The sequence below is a fragment of the Cryptomeria japonica genome, chromosome 3 (genome assembly GCF_030272615.1).
Source record: "Cryptomeria japonica chromosome 3, Sugi_1.0, whole genome shotgun sequence".
Taxonomy (NCBI): domain Eukaryota; kingdom Viridiplantae; phylum Streptophyta; class Pinopsida; order Cupressales; family Cupressaceae; genus Cryptomeria; species Cryptomeria japonica.
The window spans coordinates 517,037,344-517,061,626 of NC_081407.1; the positions used below are offsets into that span (position 1 = coordinate 517,037,344).

The 24,283-nt window shown below is 39.0% G+C and overlaps 1 protein-coding gene across 1 annotated transcript in view; it reads left to right on the forward strand.

Moving 5' to 3' along the window:
- The window catches only part of LOC131060202 (CLP protease regulatory subunit CLPX1, mitochondrial), a 249,427-nt gene that overhangs the window by 206,788 nt on the left and 18,356 nt on the right, over window positions 1-24,283 (forward strand). The window contains exons 9-14 of the mRNA XM_057993357.2: window positions 2,390-2,460; window positions 2,560-2,659; window positions 2,796-2,900; window positions 3,148-3,210; window positions 3,363-3,485; window positions 3,710-3,868. Of these exons, the coding sequence (XP_057849340.2) occupies window positions 2,390-2,460; window positions 2,560-2,659; window positions 2,796-2,900; window positions 3,148-3,210; window positions 3,363-3,485; window positions 3,710-3,868 (621 nt within the window). The remainder of the gene's footprint in view (window positions 1-2,389; window positions 2,461-2,559; window positions 2,660-2,795; window positions 2,901-3,147; window positions 3,211-3,362; window positions 3,486-3,709; window positions 3,869-24,283) is intronic.

A 24,283-nucleotide genomic window follows, 5' to 3' on the forward strand; every position in this document is an offset into this window, starting at 1 on the left:
ACTCAGTTGCTTCAAATCATTGTCCTAAGACTTAGAGATCACATTTGTATAATCGAAATTGCATAGTTACATCATTTTGGTACTTTCTGCAACTCAGATAAATTATTGGGTAATCAATTAAATTATTCACATATGTTGTCTAATTTTGAAATATTAAAGGGGATGACTAATGTAATAGCTTGTTAAACAGGTGTTAAGTTGTGTGTTTTAAGGTGGACACCTAGGGAAAGGGGCCTTTTGTATATGATAACCATTTTTATTTTTTGAGAAAGGTCATTTCGAAGAAAATGGAATTATTATTTTCAAATAATGGTTATTTTCCTCCAGAAAAGTTATAAAAGGAGGTTGAGGGCTCATTTGCAAGTTTAGTCATGAAATGTTATTTGCTCTGTTGTTGAAGGGAACCTAAGATCTTCAAAACTTTTTGAGGACGAAAAAATCTCTTGGAGTGGTTGGTTTCGAGGACGAAGTCCCTCCAGCTAATTGGTGTGATTTCATCCACAAATCACCATTGTGCTATAGATTGAAGCTGGTTTTTGGTTGCAGATATGGAGATCTTTGCAGTGTTTTGAGTTGGAGATTTTCTGTTGGTTTGCATATTTTTTCTGGAGTTTTAATGTGTTTATTTAGGGTTATTATTGAGGATTCCTTGCTGGCTATACAACTCCAGGCAGACTGAAACATTCCAATCAGGCCATACTATTATGAAATCTTCATGGTGAGTGTCATACCTTCCTTTCCTGCTGATTGTTGGCTGCTAATAATAATTTTTGGCGCTGGCCTTATAGTTTATAAGGAGCAGATTCTAGTTGTATGATGAAGTTGTACAATCTTATTTTTTGGGTTGTACCTGCTAGCTGGACGTGGAAATCTCATGATGAATCACTGTCTTTTTGGGGAGTTTCTCTTACAGTTGAAGGTGCCTAGTCTATGTGAGTGTAGATCAAACCATTTTGGAGTGGACTGTGTGATTGGTGTTGTTATTTGTTGTCATAAGTGCTACAGCTGCAAACAAATTCATTTTCAGACCTGTGCATGTTGTTTCCAGTCATTTGTATGATATACCTTTCCTCTAGTATACTTTGGTGACGATAGGGTGTACCTTGAGGTGTCCTTTTAACTTATGATTGATGGGTGGTGTGTTGGGCATAAGAAGAGGTGTTTATCTTGCTGTCCAGACCTGTTGCAGCGCAATACAGAGTGCTATCAGACCTACACCAGCTTTCTTCCTTATCCATATAAGGTGTCTCATTGTTTTATCATAGTTGGGTAGATGGGTTCATGATATTTGACTCTTTTTGGGGGTGTTAATGTAGTTTGTTGTTATCAACAGTTATTCAGTGTTTATAATATTTTATATGGACTAATCTTGTAATACTTCAGATGGTTATACTGCTGAGGAGTTGATATTTTCTATGCATTTTATATTGTAAACACTGGATGATATTACCACAAGTGGTTGTGATCTTTTCTTATTGCTGATGTACTTACCCCATAAACAAGTGGTCATTTTGTATTAAGCTTTCCCACTGAATAAGTGGAAGTGCCCTCTTTGCTTTCCCACTGCATAAGTGGAAGTGCCCTCTTTGTTTTGCCACTGAATAAGTGGATGTTTGTAATTGCAGACCATTGAAAAAGTGGTTTTTGTGTGTTTTCTTTCAGTATTGCATAAGCACTCCATTGAATAAGTGGTATTGGCTTATCTAGAAAGGGGGATAATGTAGAATGAAGAGATAAATAAATGTATTATTATTTTAAGCTGACATTGTTATCTTTTGTTTGCATTAGGTAGTGAATTAATAAATTAAGTTTGGTTACTGACAGTTGTGTTATCCAATTATCATAAGTCTTGTTATTCAAAGAGCAAGCCTTATGTCAGGGTATTGGCATTGTGTATCAGGTTCTCCCTGTACTGAGCAATCTTGACTCTTTATTGAACACAACCTACGTATGAAACTATGGTCAATCATTTGGCAATTACTTTGGTTGCTGTTATAATTAATGTTCTATGGTGTTCTAGAGTTTTAATAGTAAATAATGTCAATTGACCTGGATCAATTCATTAGAAACATTTTCAGAAAAATGGCTACACAAATTTCTGTATGCTGCACTGACATTAAGAGCATGAGTAAGACGCCTCTTTTTCTGTAATTACATGGAATGGACCTATATTGATCTGTTTGATAAGGATGACAGTTATTCTTATCTTATTTGATCATATTTTGCATCTTAGCTTAGTACCGATGAGCACACCCCACTCTTCCAACATTAACTTGTTGAATTGATTACTTGATTTGTGATGAGTTAGTCCAAATTGTTTATATTATTTATATCAGCAAAATTAAAGGCAGCAGACCCACAATCAAACATTCATGAGGTTCATCTGCAGATAGATACAAAGGATATTCTCTTTATATGTGGTGGGGCATTTGTAGACCTAGAGAAAACAATATCTGAAAGGTAACTATGCTTTGATATTATTATTATTTTTAGTTGACATACACTATTTATACATTTTATATTACAAGTTTTCTTGTTAACTAGTGGCTGTTGTAACAGACAACAAGATTCTTCAATTGGCTTTGGAGCGCCTGTCCGTGCAAACATGAGGGCCAGTGGTCTTACAGATGCTGCTGTTACATCGTCCTTACTAGAATCCGTAATATCTCATAGTGGATAGTTTTTGCATGTGTGGGGATTACATGATTTTTGTATGTTCTGTTTTTACCAAACTAACCACTTTAACATTTTTTAAGAGTTGATTATGAATAAAAGTTTTTCTTATCTTTGTACAGGTTGAAAGTAGTGATCTTATTGCATATGGTTTGATACCAGAGTTTATTGGACGATTTCCTGTTCTTGTTAGTCTTTCTACTCTGAATGAAGATCAACTTGTTCAGGTGGAGATGTTTGAGCTAAGTGCTGCATTTTACATTGTCTCTGAGTTTTTATCCCACTATAAATGTTTAGGGGCATGCTGCACTGTATTTTGCACAAGTTATGGGGTTCTTAATAATTTTTCTGATCAATTTCTCAACTTTAGACGATAATCTTATTTTTGACCTGCATAATAACAATGTAAAAGGAGGCATGCAGATAAACTGATTTTTGTAATCTATGATTGAGGCTTTTCTATTTATTTTGTAGGTTCTCACGGAGCCTAGAAATGCACTTGGTAGGCAATACAAGAAAATGTTTTCCATGAACAATGTAAGTGATCATGCTTCATAGCAGCTACGTGTGTGCATTACATGAAAGAAAGTCAAATGAACTTGAAACTGCCCTCTGTTACTTCAGTAACCTCTCTTATATTGATATGTTCGGGCTGATGGAAGATTTTGATCTTATCATTGTAATTTTAGGTGAAGTTACATTTTACTGAGGATGCCTTACGGGGGATTGCAAAAAAGGCAATGGCCAAGAATACTGGAGCCCGTGGTTTACGCTCGATCCTCGAGAATATCTTGACAGATGCCATGTTTGAGGTGCATGGTTGACATGCTTGTTTTATTTAGTTTTCATTTTTTGAGATGGACATTAGCTGATCGTGAGCTTTTTTATTGTCTCTAACACCATTATGTTGTCTTTAGTCTTACTTTAACTGTGGCCACTGAAGTAACTGTTCTCTTAAAGGTAGATTCTTTTCATATTAATTTTGCATGTATATCATGATGCGTAATATTTAAACTCAAATGACATGCTATTTCAGATTCCAGATGCAAAGACAGGACCGGAAAAAGTAGATGCTGTTGTCGTTGATAGAGAGGCTGTAGGTACTCTAGAATCACAGGGATCTGGGGCTAAAATTCTTCGTGGTGAAGGTGCATTGGAACGTTATCTTGCCGAGCATAAAGAAAAGAGATCATTGGTATGTTTTTCTGGATCGAATGGGAAAACTAGTTAGCATAGATATCAATTATGTTAATCCAAATTAAAAAGTTATAGGTTTTGCTTTGTATATATGCTCTTTGTACCATTATTTCTATGGATTGGCAATTCTCAAAAACATAACAAATATATCTTTTGGAAAACCATTTAACCTCAAAGTGGTGAGAAATATCTTCACATCGTTGAAACTGTTTGAAAAGAAAAAGAGACACAACTTTTCAATGTGACAAACATTCCATATTCTAGTTAGCGTAGAATGACATTGTCATGTTTTGTTAGTATGTTTATATCCAATTATGTGTAATTACTTGTTGGCTTCCGAGTAGTTGTTACGAGTTTGTTGTTGTACACGGTGAAATTGGGAATTCAGAACATTGTAATACCAAATAAGATCCAACCACATTAACCCTAGGTCCACAATGAAATCCACCATACACCAATGAAGAACCTAAAAACATGCAAATCAACAAATATGAAAGATTATACCATTCACATGCTCATTAGGGTTTGATCTCCATTGTTTCCTATCTTCATTGATCTTGCTTTGATATTGATTATGGTTGCTCTCAGATTTTATGTGTGCACAAGAGCTCAACAAAGAACGGATTGTGGTTGTGTATGTACACGCTTGAGTGATCACTATGTCATTAGTTGATTACGTTTTTAAGTCATTAGGGATGATAAGGATAAAAGGATCCTCTTTTATAGAGAGCACCCTAGAAATGGAGGGATAGGATTAAGAGGTGGAGGGATAAATCGTCGGCTCAGATTGGAGGGTAGGTTTAGGAAATAAAAAAATATTAGAGAGGTGGTTAAAGGTAAATTAAGAGATGAATGACAAGTGTCATGGAGGGAAAAAGCTAATGATTTAATTAAATAAATAAATTAATCTTGAGTTTTTCCGGATTAGATTGTGTATGAGTTATTTCATCAATGTTTCGGATCACACTCCGTGATCCATCATCAGGATGACAAATAGAGAGCATAGATGAGCAAGGAATCAAGTGCTGATTGGAGTGATAAGGATTATTACTGGTGTTTATTATTAAATAGTCTATTGTTCAGGTCAAACTGTTCAAGTAGGTCAAGCACCACAAGCACAATAGGTCAAGCTGCTCAAGCAGGTCAAGCACCTCAAGCGACTCAAACAGGTCAAGCATCTCAAGGAGGTCAGCCATTTGGAATATTAAAAAAATTGATATTTTTTAGGTCTAATGAATGTAAATTACTACATGTGGCTTCTGTAGCTATCGTTTGTATCTGCAATTTTCCATTGAAAATATATTGCAATAAATTTGGTGAAGGAATGTCAATGTTTGGAGAATGGAACTCAATACTATGATTATTATTCTTAATGTTCCTGTAAGCAAAACAACATTTCAGAACAGCCTTATGTAAACTGTTTGACAAAATACCTACATGGTCACCTGTGGAAAAAATTGCAAAAAATTGGGTTTGAACCAAGGGTGGTTATTGCAATCAATCTACCTTCCCTAACTACACGAAGCCTATTTAAAGTATCTAATGGTTACCAAACAAAATACAAAACATAAACAAGTGACAACTATAGACACCTAAAATTGTCCTAGCCTAATTAAATAAATATTTTATTTATTTAATTATTTTGTCCTAAGCCTCCTATTAATTAAATAGATTTTTGTTTATTTAATTAATTCACTAATCCTCTTATAGCTTTTCCTTATTTAAATAAATATTTTTATTTATTTAAATTATCCTTTCCCTTAATTAAATAAATATTTTATTTATTTAATTGGTCCCACCTCTTCTATTATTTAGATCAATCTTTATTTATTTATAGTAGACATCAAGTTTCCACAATCCATGATATATTAATCTTGAGTGTTTCCGGATTAGATTGTGTATGAGTTATTTCATCAACGTTTCGGATCACACTCCGTGATCCATCATACACAATCTAATCCGTGATCCATCGTACACAATCTAATCTATGATCCATCATATAATGTGTGTGCCTCTCCATGTGCACACACATTATATGTAAATTTTTAAAAGCTTGCCAAATTTCACAAACCGTACTTGCAACTCTAACAAAACTATGGGAATGATAGAACCTTCAACTCCAAATTGTTCCAACAATTGTTTTGCACAATCCATGATCCTGAATGAACCGCGTTTTATTAACCAGGTTGGGTCTTCCACCACCATGGTTAAGCTTGTCCAAGAAGGTTTTTGTCCTCAAGATGGCTGAGATGAACTAATTTTGATCTCACAGTACCACAAGGGTTTTACCAGAGAGAAAACAAATAATCTCAATAATACCAAATGAGCTCTCCAAACCTCCCTTATATATTTTTCCTGCCAATAATTAAAATCTCCTTTTTGCTCCAAAAGACCTTGTTATTAAAATAATGATATTTTTGACACACAAAGTCCTTGCTTTATGCGTCCATGATTTAAAACTTTTCATCCTGTTTCCAATAAGCTATAACACTAAGGTGCTTTTCAAATTATTTTGATTAAATAATAAATTAAGCAACCTTATTTAAATAATTAAATTATAGCCAATAATACACTTAAGTTGCGAAAAATATCAAAAATCATTGAATCAAAATCTAATTGCACTGAGAAGTGATACTGGTGATGAATAATGAGAATTGGACCTAATAGGGGAGTTACTATAAAAAAACACTCTCCAAGAATCTTGGAGATCACACCTGAAGCCAAAATTTACTTTGGAAAGTTTCATGAGTCCTCTAGACCCTTTGAGCTCATTGGCAACCAAATAACCCCTTTGACAAGGTTGACACTGACTAAGAAGGTCAAAGCTAACTAGAATGCTAGAGAACCTGAAAGTGGGGACATTACTTTAATCTGATAGATGTTTCATAGTTGAAATTTTGTACAAGCACTACTTTAAATGAAATAAGCAATCATTGATATTTTTCTATAGTATCTTGGTATTATTATACTTTGTTTACATTGCAAGAAGTTGTGTTATTATTTGGCAAGAAACATTTGATGCCATTGCCTATATTGAAGTCAATTTAGATTCATAAAGAACTAGTGTTGGTTAACAACTATTGACAACAACACTTGAGATCAATGAAATTAATGCCTTTACCTTAACTAAAAAACTAGGAGAGGGTTAGAGCATAGTCAAGGGCACATCATGAAGTTGGATGATTCCTTTGACTAGTGGAACAACAAGAATGAATAGGAGGCTATGGGAAATAGTTGAATCCAAAAATATCCATTAGTTCAAATTAAAATCCGAAGTAAAAGTTGAAGTCAGTATAAAGTCAGATTTGTAGTTTGGAGTTACCGGTTGACTGCCAGGGTGAAGAGTGATTTTCGGTAGGTACGAAGATTGATCCAACGAGTGAGGGGACCAGCCTGCTAGAATAATGCTAAAATAGTTCTAGAATCAAGCTAATGAAAGGATTAATGGCAAAGGAAGACATTGGAATATTCAACTAGCTATGAACAACCATATGGAGGATGAGTGGTTTGAACTTTGAGATAGTGAAGAATGTGTTTGGATCTTGTAGACCAAGTTTGGTATGAGGAAGAGACTTCTATGTGTGAGTTATGTCTTCGTTGTGAGATGTAGTCAAAGGTCTTCGTGATAGATGGAGAGGATAGCATATGAGAGCAACGTTTGAGGCATCAAAGAATTGTTGATAGAAGTAGAGTCAATTGGACCAAAATTTCCCAGGAAAAAAATTGGAGAGGAGAATAGCCTAAGACCAATATAATTGTGTAGAGTGCAGAACCTTTAGAAAGAGTAGATTCATGTGAGTATTTTTGTGCCAAGAGAGAACTAGAACATTTGAATGAGAACTCCTTGAGAAGGAGGATGTTGGCAGCAGTTTTGCCGACAAGAATTAATAAATGTTTTGTTTAATAAATAGCAATGTAATGGTTTGTAGTTCTTGGGTAGTTGTTACTTGTCGATGTTTGGCACCCTTAACCAACCGTTAACTACTATATAGTTCTGGCTTGTATTAGGAACTGTAACTCTCTATTATTGTACACATTACATGGATAATAAAGTTATATCTTTTGGCCATATTGATGTGTTTTTTCTGAATTATTGTGTTGAATATGATCATTGTTATATTTCTATTTACTCTGTAAGTTAAAGAATTCATCGAAGGGATTAAATGTTTTGGCGCCATTGCCAATTTGAAATTGGAGATTTGAGAGTACCCAAGAGTGGTGACAGGCATGATAGAGTAATGGGCCGATCGTTTGAACAAGTACTAGTAATGGAAAGTGACAATGAGGAAGAAACATCGGAAGATCGATTAACACAAGACTTGGTAAACTTGTGGGAAGTTTTGGTCGATTAGTACATGCAGAGGGAAGCTTGGGAGAGAGCGGTCCTTGAGAGCACAGTATGCGACAGACTCTCAATAAATCATGCGGTTTTGAATCTTCTCAGGATAATTACAAGGTTGTTGGCACAAAATTTGAGTGAACTGCAAGACCAACGGGAGGAAAGGAATCGAGGGCAACGTTGACAACAAATACTGCAATGATACAAAGTAAGGACCCCTTGGGAGGAAGAAGAGAAGGATACCGGTAGACGGCGTACCCCCGACAATTAATGCCCCTACAACCAAATAAGGACCAAAGTGCTAGAGACATTCGAGAGGAAGGGGAGGGATTGGTAAGGAGATCTCTTCGCCTGAGAGAGCAAAGTGAAAGAAGACGACAATTAATGGGGAATCGTCAAAGGTTCTAAGAGTCCAACGAGAAGTAGGAGTTGGAGTGCCAGCCAAAGCTATAGTCGAGAGAGAAAGATCGTGTACCTGGAGTGAGTTGGAAAAGGTTGCCATAAAGCTGCCACCCTCGGACAATGAAGTGAAGATCTCGTCAACCTTGCAAGTAACCAAACCGTACACTCTTCTTGAAGCGAAGACTACGAATCTACACATAGTATCAATACCAGCAATCCATTTGTACAGTCATTACGTGACAAAGGGGAAGAAAGGGACCTCCAGACCAAAGTTGCCAAACTTCTTGAAACAAACTTGCACCATATGGGGAACTTGTCCATCACATAGGAATCAAGAATAGGGGGTTTGAGCCAAAGACTCCAAGGAGGAGAGATTATAGAAACAAAGAAGGTGACCAAGGTGTAGAAGATGTAGAAGGTGGATGTGTAGAGAGCTTGTGCATAGCCGAGAGTGCAAGAGAGGCACAGGAATGCAGATGAGAGCAAGACAGTCCAATCTGGTCGAATACACACGGTACCTTCTAAATGAAGACAATGTTGAACACTTAGGAGAAGCAAAAACTCCCAAAATTCATAGGGGACGGATCAGAGGATCCCATGTGCCATTGCAAGACTTGTATAACAATATGGGAGCCGAATGGTCAGGATGACCAGGGTTATCGGTTGAAGGCATTTCCTGCCACCCTACGGGGAATTGCCATCGACTGGCATATAGACCTAGAGGCTAAGCACAAGGCGGGATGGCCTGAACTTGAGAAGGCATTTCAAGAAGAATTTAAACTGTTGAAAGATGACAATGAGATTGTTGCAGAATTTTACAACCTCAAACAAGGGAAGAACGAGAATGTACGAGCATACAATTGTAGGCTCAAGGAACTATTGAACAAGATGGAATGAGCATACAATTGTAGGCTCAAAGAACTATTGAACAAGATGTAAAACGAATCAGTAGATGGACTGAAGAAGCGGTGGTTCATTTTGGAATTGATTCCCTCCTTGAGGAAAAAAATGAAGGTGGTACCCTTATCCTTGTACACTGATGCTTACAATTGGGTGATGGACATAGAAAGCGAGAATAAGACATCGCGGGGAAAGAAGAAGGTTAGTGATGATGATAGTACAGGAGAAAGCAACAACGGAGAATCAAAAACCATACAGGCCCTACAAAGGGATATGTTGTGATGATGAAGGAGCTAAAGGCAGAGAAAGACAAAGATAAGGATGGTAAAGAGTTGCGGTGCACCGACTGCAAAGTGGAAGGTCATACAAAGGCTACTTGCCAGAAGAATTCATTTGACATCTATCAGGTATTGGGACATTCCATCAAGGAATGCCCATACAATTTGAAAAGGAGAAGCACACAGGTGCTCTTCGCCCAAGGGGAACAAACAACCCCTCTGGCCACACCTCCAAAACCACTTGCCAACTCTAATGCATCTCTTGGAGGGTATCAAAATAATAGGCGAGGGAATAACAATAATAGCAATAATAACATCCCATGAAGGAGAATTCAGTATGATGTGAAGGGTAGACCCATGATCCAGTGCCGGAGTTGCAATGAATGGGGTCACTTTGCGTGGGTTTGCAAGAGTGGCTAAAGTAACAATGTGGAGTTGCTATGCAAATGGCATGGACCTGGAAACCACAAAGACACTGACTACCTGAAACAAAAAGGGGTGAACAAGCTGCGTAAAGGATCCAAATGAGGAAGTACTGGCAATCACTAGACTCCAGACTAAGAATGCAGTATATGTCAACCCCCGTATAGAGGAGAGACTTCGGGAAGCTAAGGCTGACATCGAATAGGTGATGGCGGAGGAGAGAAGGGTTTCAAATGAGGCTGCCAGTACTCCACTATGGTTGGAGTCGGAGAAAACTATCACGAGACAAATGTTGCAGGCCACTGTACCTGTATGGGTATCTGACTTTCTGCAAACCATGCCACAATTGAAGATGGCCAATACCAACATAGTCGGTGATGATGCAGTTGGCTAGGAGCATGGCAAGCCAACGAAGAAGCCAACAGGCAGCCTGGCCCTGATCCGATGTTGCTAACGGTGGGCATTGGAAAGAAGTCAGTCATCATCAAGATGGAAATAATGAGATGTAAGTTGACAAACACTATCGTCAACGGAGGCTCTGGCGTGAATGTACTATTGGAGGAGACACTGTGGCCACCAACCTTCCATCAAGTAGGGGTTAATTAGCATCTCATCAAACCACTTGGGATGCTCGTGGCATAGAAGGTCACCATTGGCACTCAACATTTCTTTCTGGACTTTGTTGTCATCTCGTTGGAGAAGGCGGCGTACAACGTCCTCCCTGCAAGGGGCTGGCTAATCACCACCAAGGCAAACCACAAGTGGAAGAAAAATACACTCACCATCGAGAGTGATGGGAGGAAATATGTCATCGACCTCTGGAACCAAGCGGTGAGCCAAGAGTTGGCATCAGACTTAGAGTTTGAAGGCAGATGGATGACTATGAAGTTCTCTCAACGGGTTGTTTCATTGGCAGATGGAGGACTATGAAGTTTTCCACCTCGAGTGCAACATGCTGCAAATCAGAGAGATTGAAGAAGCTGGTATGGAGAATGCCACCTTCCCATCGGAATACGAAGAGTACAAGGAGGGAGCGGCGAGAGTAGATGATATGCCTACCCACTGTTTCGAGAGGGATAAAGTATGATAAACTGAACATAAAGAAGGTCAACCTGGGGGAAGACGACAACCCAAAGGTGATACTAGTAGGGGATGATTAGAACCTTGTACTTGAGACAACAACATTCAAAACCTTCATGGAGTAAAAATAGGTCTTTGTGTGATCGTACAAGGAAGGGTGTGGTCCATACGACAAGGAAGAGCAATCCATATGAAACAAGGGGGAGTAAAACTGTTGGTTGAAAATTTTGTACACTTGGGGAATATACAAAATTGTGGTTTCAACCACAGTGTGTGAGTAAAACTCTCCTAATTAAGGGAAGGCCCCCCCTATCTATCTACAACTTTAAAAATAAAATGGGATGGGACAGCAGTCTTTCTTCTTCTTTTAAGAAAGCCAATATCCTTTTCTCTTCACGGAAAAGTGATAGCAATTTAACATAAAACAGCAGTAACAACTTTTTGAAATGAAATGAGAAAAAGAAAATGAAGTTTCCTGAAAGCTCAAAGACTTCCGTCACTTCCTTCGGGATGGGACAGCAAATATCAAGCTCAAAGTCTTGATTATGTGAAGTCCTATCTACCCTTTTCTATACTAACGCAATCAAGAGCAAATTATAACAGCTCAAAGACTTAAATATCTTATTCTTTTCTACATAAAACAGTAGGAAGTAGTATGAGCTCAAAGACTCTCAGCTATTGCTTACAAAATCTGCTTCTAAACTCTCTTAAGAATAAGTGCAAGCACAAAGTCTTATAGCTCCTTTCAAAAGAATATTTATTCTAATTTATATTAACCTCAAATACTTGCAGCACAAAGACTGCAAATCAAATTTGATTAAGCTCTTGAAGAAACAGTTGCAAGAAAGATAATATAGAACACAAACTCAAGAATGTAGCACAAAGACTCAAAGCTTGAGCAATTTTCTTCTATTTCCTTTCAATTTTTGAATTCACACATGAAAGCTCAAATACTTCTTTGCTGTAAATTTGGCAGAGTTTCTGCTTGCTTTCTAAAAGATAAAGATTACAATAGACCCGTCAAGTATTTATAGAAGAGGAGTCTTGAGAAAAAGGTGGGAGGATCCTAACTAACTTCAGAGATTCTCTCAACCACCAAAACTTATTCAATAACTAACTATGACTTATTCCAACTACAATCCTAACTGATTACAACTTGTAGTTGCCTTACATGTAATTACAAAAGTGCAAGTAAAGACTTGACTTGCAATTTACAAAAGGTTTTTACATGTAACTTGTCAAAAGAAAAACTACAACTAAGAGATTACAATTCTGGAAAAATACAACTAAGTGTTGAAAAACACTTAAGCTGCAGCGTGTGAAGACATGAATCCTTCGAACTTCTGGATGATCATTCGTAGCTCAGCAGGATTCAGTTCGTGGGTGTTCTTGGCAACAACCGCGGTCTTCACAATGGTGTTAGGGCATCGAAGAAGCATAGAGTCGTTCTTCTCCAAAGTGGACTGGATTTCGTGCAAAAAGATTTGATATTTCATCAAAACCTGAATTGAGGCAGCTGAGAATTGTTCGCTTCTCCACTTATTATGAATCTTCATCTATAAATCTGCAAGCACTTCTTCTTTTGGTATCAACTCTCCATTCTGACTCATGATATTGCAAGAGGCCTTCTCACAGTGGGAAACAACACCTTGGAATACTTCAACTCGCAATCTCATTGCATCATCAATCTCCTCAATGAGGGATTTGAGAACAAGGGTTTTATTCTCTAGGAGTTCTTCAAATTCCAAGTACATGAACTTGGAAGGAATAATAGCATGCTCTTGAAGAACACTCAACTGTTGTTGGGGCATTGTGTGCCAAATTGTCAAACTACCTTCAACCCTTTTCAAATTCTGTTTGAAAGTCTCGGAGGTATGATTCAATTTTTCTTCAATGGTCTCCAACTTAGACATCATTTGGAAAATGTCTTTCAACATTTGTGCACACAGATCATGAAGTTGATGCACCCAAGAATCCAACGCTTGTACTTTCTGAGCAGCTCTTTCAACTCCCCGAATTGATTCTTGGGAACCGGAGAACTTGTAGGATTACTCCCTTCACCAGCAGGTTTTGTAATTTTATGAACAGCTGCAACAAGTTGCCTATTCTCCTCTTCTAGCTTGTCTTTCTTTGCTAGAAGTTCATCATACCGCTGCACTAGTGAGGCTACAGATTGCTGGGCATCATGTTTGACCACTTCATGCATTTGTTTACCCAATTATATCCTTTTAACCCTGTAATCAGCAACTTGCATTTCCTCACGTGGCTTATCCACAAGGGCCTCAACAATTTCTGCCACTTTCGTCTTATTGCTGTCAACAATTACTCTTGAGATTGCCTTGGCCTTTTTGGCAACCTTGGGCCTAGATTGCTTTAGTTGCTGATAATCAAAGACATCAGGAGAGATTCACTGCTTCTTTCTCTTTGGAGGAAAAGAACTAAGCCATGGAGGTAAAACGACTAGTTCTCCTCTAGTAGCTGTTGAAGGCGAAGGAGAAATAGTTTCTGTTTGAACAACCGTGGTCAACCTGGGAGGAGTATCTGTTTGGATGGCGACTATGGGTTGCTCAGTAACCAAAGGGCATGAAGATTGCCCCATAAATTCTTCAAAGCCAGAAGTAGAGGTATCAATCTTTGACAAATGGATACATGCAGGAGTATCCTCAGGAATTTCTAGCATACTCTCTTGTTGATGATCAAGAGGCGGCTCAACTGGTGAAATAGGAACAACATTCTGAGGAGACTCTTCCACTATTATGTTAGGAGGAGAAAGAGGCATCTCCATGGAAACTGAAAGAATCTCATGAGGTGAGTCCGAAGCTAGTGACTTAGGAGCATCATCTGATTGCTGTCCTTCTTCTGGCTTATTAGGATTGATCACATGAACGTGAAGCCGGGACTTTTCCTTTCCATGAACTGTTGCCTCCTCAGAAGGAAGCACTATTACCCGACTAACCCGCAATTTGATCCTAGTGCTTGAAGATGATGCACCTTCCTTGTTGTCAATCTGATTCTCAGACTTACGTCCAAGAGGCCCCGTAGAGTCATCTTCTTTCCTGACCTTGATCTTGATGAGTCTAACACCATTACCTCTGAGCCAAGTGTTGGTGTTAGCCAAGATAGGCTGAAATTTTTCAAGAATGGACGTGCATTCTTTATGCGACCATTGGATTAAAGGAAGTGGTGCTTCTTCAACTCTTCGTGAGATGTACTCTGGATCGAGCACATTCCCATCATCCATCATTCCTTGCAGAATGTCCACCAGGTTCACATCAATAACTTGCTCAACAGTAAGCTTGCGGTAGTCCATCTTGAGAACCTCCATTTCTATACGGAGATCTACCCAGATATCCTCAATACGATGTACGTGTACGAAGGACTTTTTGATCTTTTCCTTCATACCCCAATAATCAAAATCTGCCCTGGACTTAAACCTTTTGAGTTTAATCTCTTGCATCTCAGTCTCCATAGCTTTGGCTTTGACGGATGCGACAAGAGAATACCGACCAATCTTCAATGGGTTTGTTGTAGAAATCTCCATTCCGACCTTATGTCTGACAGATTGACGAGCGTGCACAACCATGATCTGTCTTCCCAACTCCATAAGAATGATCTTATTGGTCGGGTATCTAGGAAGCATGTATGGCTGGCCACTCTAGCATTCGACTCTCACATAAGTGAAAGTTGGGAATTGAAGAAACAAACACCCATACTCATTGACTCTTTCCCATGCTTCATCTGACACCCTTCTGTTCTTTAGAATCTTGTCAAACTGGCACATGAAGTAACTAAAGAATGCATCTTGAACCCTTCTAAAATGTAATCTGCCAGGTCTCAAAGGCAGCTGATCATAATATTCCCACACCGGTATAAGCGAGCGATCACCCTTGGTAGAAAGACCAGGGAAATGTCTGAGTGACGCTGCCAAATACACTGAGTATGAATTCATGTAGAAAGTCATGGTAGTAGGGACTGCTGCAAGTTGCGTGCACAAAGCATCATTGATAATCTCTCCCTATGATATATGATGTGATTGCCTTATGAACATGGTAAACTGATACATCCAGGGCTCAAAAACATTAGAGTGTTCAAGACCCATCATCCTGCTGAGAAGAGTAATGATGTCTCCAATTTCCCACTTAAAGTCACAACGATACAACGTAGCCCATCTTGTGAAGGCAGCTCGTGGCTCATGAATCCACTTGTTAATATGACGTTTGCAGTCCTTTTCCCTCTTGACATAGTACTCAGCTGCACTATCCTTTGAAATTTCCATATAAACAAGTGCTGGTGGTATTCTGAAGACTTTCTCAATAGTATCCGTATCAAGGCAGATTATCGCCTCACCATCATCATTTCTAATGGTTCTTGTTTCCTTGTCAAAGTGATGGGCGCAAGAGAGAACAAATTCAGGTTCTAGGGAAGCCACTGGAAAAGAAGATGCATGATGGATGTAGCTGTCCAACAACTGCTGCATATTACTATCCTGCGGATCCTCCACTCTCTTAATGAATTCTGACATGTCCACATGCCCTATCTCCGTGTCCTTGATGTGATCCAAAGGAGAGGAAACTTGCGAAGGTGAAACTTCATTCTGGTACTTGTCATATTTATACTTCATCTTTTTCGGAATAGGAGAGGATGGTAAATCTGACATTGAAGGATAACCTGGTATACTGCGATGAAGACTTAAAAGTGTTAAGGCAACATCATAATCAACTGCAACTAACATTTTTCCTTCTTCAAATGGGAAGAACTCCAGCCCTTGCACTTCACGACTTTGTGAGAGAAAGATGGGAAATAAATGGGAATGCTGGAAATTTGACTTTGACCAATTTCGGATCTTGGGGAAAGTTTTACAAATATACAAGTTGGGAAGAACAAACATGCAATCGGATTTTTAAAACCCTAACACAAGTATACTTGTAAAACGGAAATTGGAGAAATGAGTGAAAAATGAGATTTAGACTTGTGGGAAATGACGTGAACGGAAAGTACGGATATAGGCAATATGAATGGATAAAAATGGGAAGGTTTTCGGAATGGCATTTTCAAGAAAATGGGAAGAACTTTCAACATGCAATCCGATTCTAAAAACCCGATTTGGGAAGGATGGGTGTTTTTCATCTTTGCAACTTGGAATTTCAACAAAAGATGGTTAAATTCTTATAACCATAAGGGAAGATCAATTATTTTCATCCAATTTGTAATCGGGATTAAAAATCCTGAATACAAGTAAAGAGGGAAAATGGGGAAGAACAATGCAATTCACAAATTGCCTTGCAAAGGGGAAAATCTCTCTCACAAAACCGATTTTGGGGCAAAACCAACATATACACAAATTTGCAACTAGAATGGAAAAACAAGAAAACAAGAAAATGAAACAAGAAAACATACCTTGCTTCAATTCGAAATGCCTCTTCAAAAGATGAACAATCTTTGATTGAAGAAGACAACCCCTTAAGTAAGCAATAAACAAACTTGAAAACACTAGCCACGTTTTTGAAAAACGTCTTTAGCAGCAAAAACATGGTTGAAGATGCAAGAAAGTAGGGCCAAATTGCTAAGGAGAAACCATGTTTCAGAGACCCAAAGCCAAATGCCCAAGGGTGAAGTGAACTCATGGCACCAAAACCCCAAGATGTGGCTTGAAAGAATCACGTGGAAAACGGTTTTGAAGAAGTAAAACGCAGAAAATGAAGTGCAAACCGTTTACCAAAACAAATGCAATCTCACAAAAATTGCCTTGCAATCATATCGCCTCCTTGATCCATGAATCTCTCCACAAAAATCGGGAAGAATTTGTGGCAAAATCGTTTTAGGAGAGGAAAATCGGGTTCTTGGAAGTGAATGACAAGTTTCATTTTACATGTAATAGTGAAAATCGGGTTTCTATTTTCATATTACAAGTTTAAAATTTCACTTTTCTTTCAACAAGGCAAAATCGGGTTTTTAAAATGCCTTCATTTTCTCTTTATGGAGCAAATTGGGTTTGTAAAACTCAATTGCAAGTTATAAAATGTTACTTTTCTCCATTCTAAGCAAAATCGGGTTTTTGAGAGAGATATACAAGTTATAATAACTTGTAAAGGGGAAAATAAAATCCCTTCAACAAGTTTTAATAACTTAACACATGTAATAGGGGAATAAAATTCCCATTACAAGTAAAAACACTAAACTAGGAATTTTACAAAAGAATTACAAGTGACTTTTTTAAATATGCAATTTAAATTTAACTTGTAACTTATCCAAAAAATCCCTATTATGACTTAAAAAGCCAAAAAGCAACAAGGGGGAAATAAAAAGTAAGTTACAAGTTCTTTTTCAATAAAGTGCACTTGTAATTAGCTAAAAATTTCCCTACAAAGACTAAAACAAAGGAAAAACTAAGTTACCGGTACTTCACATTTTCCCCATGAATCCGGATGCGGTGCGTATCGGATTCGGATTCGCCCTGGAATCCCTGTGGATTCGGACAGGGTACCGATTTTTACCCCCTGAAATGTATCCGATATTTGACTCACGAATCTCGACACATCCGGTGTAGACGTGGCGATTCCATACGGTTTTTTTGACGAATCCGCATCATTCGCAAATTTCGAGGGTTTTTTTCACGGGTCGAATATGTCGTTTAACATTTAAAACCCTAAAGCAAAGGCAAAAATAAAAAATCGTGAAACCATTCCACGCCACGCATGGTGAAAAAGGAAAACTGAAAAATCGCGAAAGTTTGAAACCATTAACGCGCGACGGCACAGGGGTTTGAGGAGGCGCGACGGCGGGAGGCGTGCGACGGCACAGAGGTGAAAGGAGGCACGCAGACACAGAGGACGGGACGCGCGCGACGACAGCGGGAGGCGCCACGGCAGGAGGGCGACGGCACAGAGGAGGCGCGCGACGACGGCGGGAGGCGCCACGGCAGGAGGGCTTCGGCATCAGGTTTGATATTAATTTTTTTATTATAGTTTGCTATTAGTTTGTTAAATTTTAATATTTATTATAGTTTGTTTTTTTTGTTTAATAGTTTGCTAATTAAATTGTTTGTTAAATGAAAACAAACAATCTAATAAAAATATAATTTTTCATTAGATTGTTTGTTTTCATTTAACAAACAATTTACAAACTATTAAATAAAGTTAAACTATAATAATTTTTTTTAAAAACTACTCATATTTAAAATATTAAAAATAATAATAATTTAATAATAGGTATATTTTTTAAAAACCTAATAACTTTCATAATTATAATAATTTCACTTTTATTTTAAATAAATTATTAAATTTAATTTTATATATTTAACATTTATAATCTAATGTTTAATATTAAATATTAATATTTTTTTTTTTAATTTGTTGTAGAAATCATAATGGCAACGACTACTAGCTCTACTCCTCAACGGACTTTCAAAACTGACCCAAATTCACCTTTATGGAAATATGTCAAAATAATAGACCAAGTAAAAGGTGGTGGAACATTTTTATGGATATGCAACTTCTGTAGTACGAAAAAAACTAGCTCCTACAGTCGTGTCAAAGCCCATTTTTGTGCCATTCCCCAACAAGGAATCAAACCATGTCTAGGAAAGAATGGAAATGGGATGTCACCTCAAGAAATAGCAGGATATATTAGAGAGCAAGAGGAAGCAGTGCAAGAGTTGGTCGTGCCTCAAACCATCCTTTGTTGATAGGAAGAGGAAGTAAATCAAAGAGGCCCCCTACTTCTCCATCTTATAGCGATTTTCCTGATATCGTGGTAGAGAGCCACCCATTCTTGGACCCAATTAGTGAAGAACCTGTTATTGTGAAGAGAAGCAGGGGACCATTAGAGAGAGCATTTAAGAATGATGCTAGAGAGATTGCAGATCAATCCGTTGGAAGATGTCTATATGCAAACGGTTTGTCATTTAATGTGGTACGATCACCATATTGGCAGGATATGTTGAAAAAGGTAAATGAGGCTCCACAAGGGTACACAGGGCCAGGTTATGAGAAGGTGCGTAGCACCTTACTAGCAAAGGAGGTAAAAAACATAGACAATGCATTGGCTCCCATTAGAAATTCATGGAAACAAATAGGGGTGTCCATCATTACAGATGGATGGAAGGATACCAAAAATCGGCCATTAATTAATGTAATTGCAGTGTGCCCTAAAGGGGCAATGTTTCTGAACGCTGTGGATTGTGAGGGACAGGTGAAGGATGCACAATTTATTGCTAACATCCTTATACAATGCATCAGGATGTGGGACCTCAAAATGTTGTCCAAGTAATAACGGACAATGCAAAGAATTGTAGAGCTGCAGGTATGTTGATTGAGACACGGTTTGAACACATATTTTGGACACCTTGTGCTGTCCACTCTCTCAACCTCATGCTACAAAAGATAGGCAGGAAAATAGATTGGATCAAACAAATTTATGTTGAGGCTGAAGAGATCCAAATGTTCATCACAAACCATAACATGTCACAGGCCATTTTCAGATCATTTTCACAGTTGGAGTTGCTAAAGGTAATTGAAACACTTCAATTTTTAAAATCTACATTTCACTTTGATGGTTACTTAATTTTTATTTTTTTATCATGTCTTCTTTGTATTCTAATTTTTATTTTTAATTTTTGAATAGGTTGCCGAGACCCGATTTGCATCCAACACAATCGTCTTGAGGCGACTTGTGAAGGTGCGACAGCCACTTGCTAGCATGGTAATTAGTCAAAGTTGGTCCCTATGGAGGCAATCCAATACTGAAAGGGCAGCAAATGTAAAGCGCATGATCCTAGATGACACTTGGTGGGATCGAGTGGAATATCTTTTGAGTTTCACTGAGCCCATCATGAGTATGATCCGTTATACTGACATGGATCACCCATGTTTGGGAGAGGTATATGATGGCATTGACTCGATGATTGAGAAAATGAAAGCCATCATCAATACAAAAGAGCAAGATCCCGAAGAAACTTTCTTCAAAGAGGTTCAATCAATTTGTGTTGAGCGGTGGAACAAAATGACCACCCCACTACATCTTCTTGCATTTGCATTGACTCCCAAATTTTATAGTGATGAAATGCTTGCTAAGCCATCAAGGGTACCACCATATAGAGATTCAGAAGTCAGTGAAGGGTGTAGGACAGCACTTACTAAACTCTTCCCAGATTCTGAAATGGAGGATTTAATGACAAGTGAGTTTGCTGATTTTGTAGCCTCCAATGGTCAAAGTGTTTCCGCTCTCCGTGACAAGTATAAAAAGGATTCTCATGCTTGGTGGTACCTCAATGGCCATACATCACCAAACCTTCAAACTCTTGCAATCAAAGTTTTATCGCAAGTAAGTTTCTTAATTTTTATTGCTCTCTAAATTTAGACTTTTTACTATTTTATAATTGTCACCCTCTCACTTTGTGTCAATTATTCAATAGGTTGCTAGTTCCTCTTTATCTGAGCGAAATTGGAGCACATACTCCTTTATCCACTCAGTGAAACGCAACCGACTGGCAGCAAGTAAGGCAGAAGAGCTCGTTTATGTGCATTCAAACTTGCGCCTTCTTACTCATAAACAAAATGAGTATAAGGATGGGAGCACAAAGTTTTGGGATGTAGATCCAGAGCGAACTGATTTGGATTTTTCAGCTGCCACACAATCTTTACTTTCTGGGGAGTCTGATAGCCAATGTGCTGCTAGTGCAAGTGGCAGTGAGGCTGCATGTGGTTCCAGTACTCTACCTACATCATCTAATGTCAATGATGATGTTGATCTTGATCTTCCTAGTGATCCATATGATGCTATTGCTGATTATTAGTTGTGTTATTTTATTGTTGAACGGTTGAGCCAGTGAACAATGAATTCGATATCTATCATAACATTCAAAGTTTGTAATTTTGTTATAGACTTATAGTTATATCAATATGAATCATATATGATAGTTCCAAGTTTTGTTTAGCATATGGATGATATGTGGGATTCTAAATTTAATTTTTGTTTCTACTTATTAGAGTGTATATATGTATATATTTATGATTTTTACATTTTTTTGTACGGACGTACCCATACGTACCCAGGCCCCCCCTTAAAAAAATGCCGTACCAGCGTACCGCACCCACGTACCCGTACCCGTACCCGTACCCGTACCGGCAACTTAGAGGAAAAACACTAAAACTTGCAATTTAAGGAAAATTTCCCACCTGTAGTCAGGGAGAAAAACCCGAAATTGAAGGAAAGACATAGCAAATGAACCCAGAATGCGATGAAATTTGAAATGTGGTTTCGAGGATGGATTGAGGATTAAGCCAGTCCAAGGGCGAAGCAAAATTCTGCCTCGGGAAGCGTACTGTAGAGTAAAATTTTCATTTTTTGAGAATTTTTTTATGTAATGGTCCTTCATTTTTGAAAACAAAAATGAGGACAATAGGAGTGGTACATAGAAGCCAAACAAGGAAGGTTGTAGAGAAAAGTTTCATCCTCTAAAAGGGAAGGTGTCGAGGATACCTTATGGATTGCGGTTCGGGGATGTAGTGTGCGTATAGACGAAGTGATTGTGAAGGTTATGCAAGTTGCAGAGATTTACCTGTGGCAGAGGATGTTCAAGTTGGCGATGATGTATCCTTGGGTGCATTGGATGCAATTGGAAATTACAATGTGGATGATCATGACAAGGCAATCTAGACAGATAGTGACAAGGTGGCCATAGTTGGAGTAATGGTGGCCGAGTCAAGTATGTATACACCATCGGTAGCAAGCGTGCCTACACCATCGACACTAGTAGAAGTAGGGTTGAGTGTGCCAAAACCCTCAACACCCTCGGTAGTAGCATCCTCGGTGACAATGACCGAGGGTATGCAGAAGGAACCATTGGCCATGGAGGTGACAAAGGTCAAGAGAATTGTACCTTTGTTGAAGATGACAACTACCGAAGGGGTTACCGAGAGGACAGAGGCCGAGAGAATTGTACTTTTGTGAAAAGTGACAACTGCCGAAGGGGTTACCGAGGGGATAGCGATCGTGATAACCATACCTTCGTCAAAGATGACAACTGCCGAAGGGATCACAGAGAGCACAGTGGCCGAGAGAACCATACGTTCGTCGAAGTTGACAATATTTGAAGGGGTTATCGAGAGGACAATGGTCTAGAGAACCGTACGTTCGTTGAAGGTGACAATTGTCGAAGGGGTTACCGAGAGGACAGTGGCCAAGAGAACCGTACCTTCATTGAAGGCGACAACCGTCGAAGGGGTTACCTAGAGGATAGTGGCTAAGAGAATCTTACTCTCTTAGAAGGTGACAGCTGTCAAAGGTGGAATTGGTATAGCCGAAGGTGAAATTGGTACGACTGAAGGTGGAATTGGTATGGTCGAAGGTGAAATTGGTATGGCTGAAGGTGGAATTGGTATGGTCGAAGGTTAAGTTGTTAAGGCCGAAGCTCGAATTGGTATGGCCGAAGGTGGAATTGGCACATATCACAAGAGCTCCCCACGAAAAGAAATGGTCAAAGTTAGTTATAGGAATCCTAGTAGATGTAGTTATTTGACAAAGGACAAAATTGGAAAAGACAAAGGAAAGATGTCACATCACATAGCCATGGCAACAAGCGGCAGCGGAAATAAGAAAATAAGGCCGAAGGTGCAAAAGGACGAGAGGGTGACAGTGGATACCCTGACATTTGGGAGTGTCACTGGTAGTGATTCTCGTACGTGGTGGGATAGCACTGCAAATGACCACCCAATGAAAACCTCGCTCAGGAAGGTGGAGGTAGAGAAAGCCATTTTGATGCCTATGTTTAACATACGGGAGTTTGAGCCAGTACTATGGACTATGGTGGAAGGATATGATTTGGACTTGCACAAGTCCATCGTGTAGTTCCAGGGAAATTTAGTTGTGATATCATTTGAGTTTAAGGAATTCACAAGGGTTTTCAGTATCCCATCCAATGGTTTCAAAGTGGCTAAGCCCTCAGCTAGGATGCCCACAAAGGAGAAAGGTAGGTTGCTCAGACTGGTATGCCCAAGCGACCTCTCATTGAAAGACTGGGATAGTCTATGGAGTAGCAGCAACAACCAAGGGGTGAAAAAATCTTTCATCGCAAATGCAAAATGGAGGTGCATTCTTGACCTAGTAAAGAGCCAACTCACAGGAGCCAACGGGGCTTTAGATATAGTTGTATGGATGTTGAAACTCATGAATGGCATCATGACAAGAAACGTCTATAACTGGGTAGAGCTATTATTAGAACACATTGGGGAATTTCTAACTCTCAAACACAAGACTTTTTACATGTGCCACCATGGCATAGCATTTAAGATTTCTTGAGGCACTGAGAACCCAACTACCAGCAGACTAGTTGGGGAGGTTTACACCAGCCAACCGAGTGGATCCCAACAAATCAGCCATGTTCTACAGGACTTATTTGGACACACTTACGATCGAAGGGGAGCACATCCAACTATTCAAAAAGAAAAGAAGGCAAGATAGTACAGGGCTAAGTGAAGAGGAGGAAGACAACCTTGAGTAGGAGGAAACAATGGAGGTGTCATCCTCTGAGGTTGAGAGTGGGGATGAGTTTAGGATGGAACACTATGGAGAGTAGGGTGGCAGGGAAGAAATGGAGGAGGCATGGGTTGCCAAAGGTGAAGGTGAGGAGTCAGCTGCGGAAGTGACAATAGCCAAGGGGACCATACCACCATCAGGGGTTGTAGTGGTCGAGTGGGGAGCAAGGAGAGCTACATCAGGGAGAGTTGTGTTTGCTCCACCACAGTTGTCCCCTACGACACACCTAGTTATGCCACATGGAGTTGTCCCCTTTGGCGCATGTGTGGGCACCCAACATATTGCACATCTCCACATCACAGGGAGTTCAGGAGGCAACCTCAGTCGTTGTGTTAATAACCGGCACACCTACGGCCGAGGGCACCACACTCACGGTCGAAGGTATGACACCTGCCACAAGGGGTTCCGCACCTCTAAGTGTTGCACCTCCTCCTGAGAGTGTCGGATGGTTGGCACC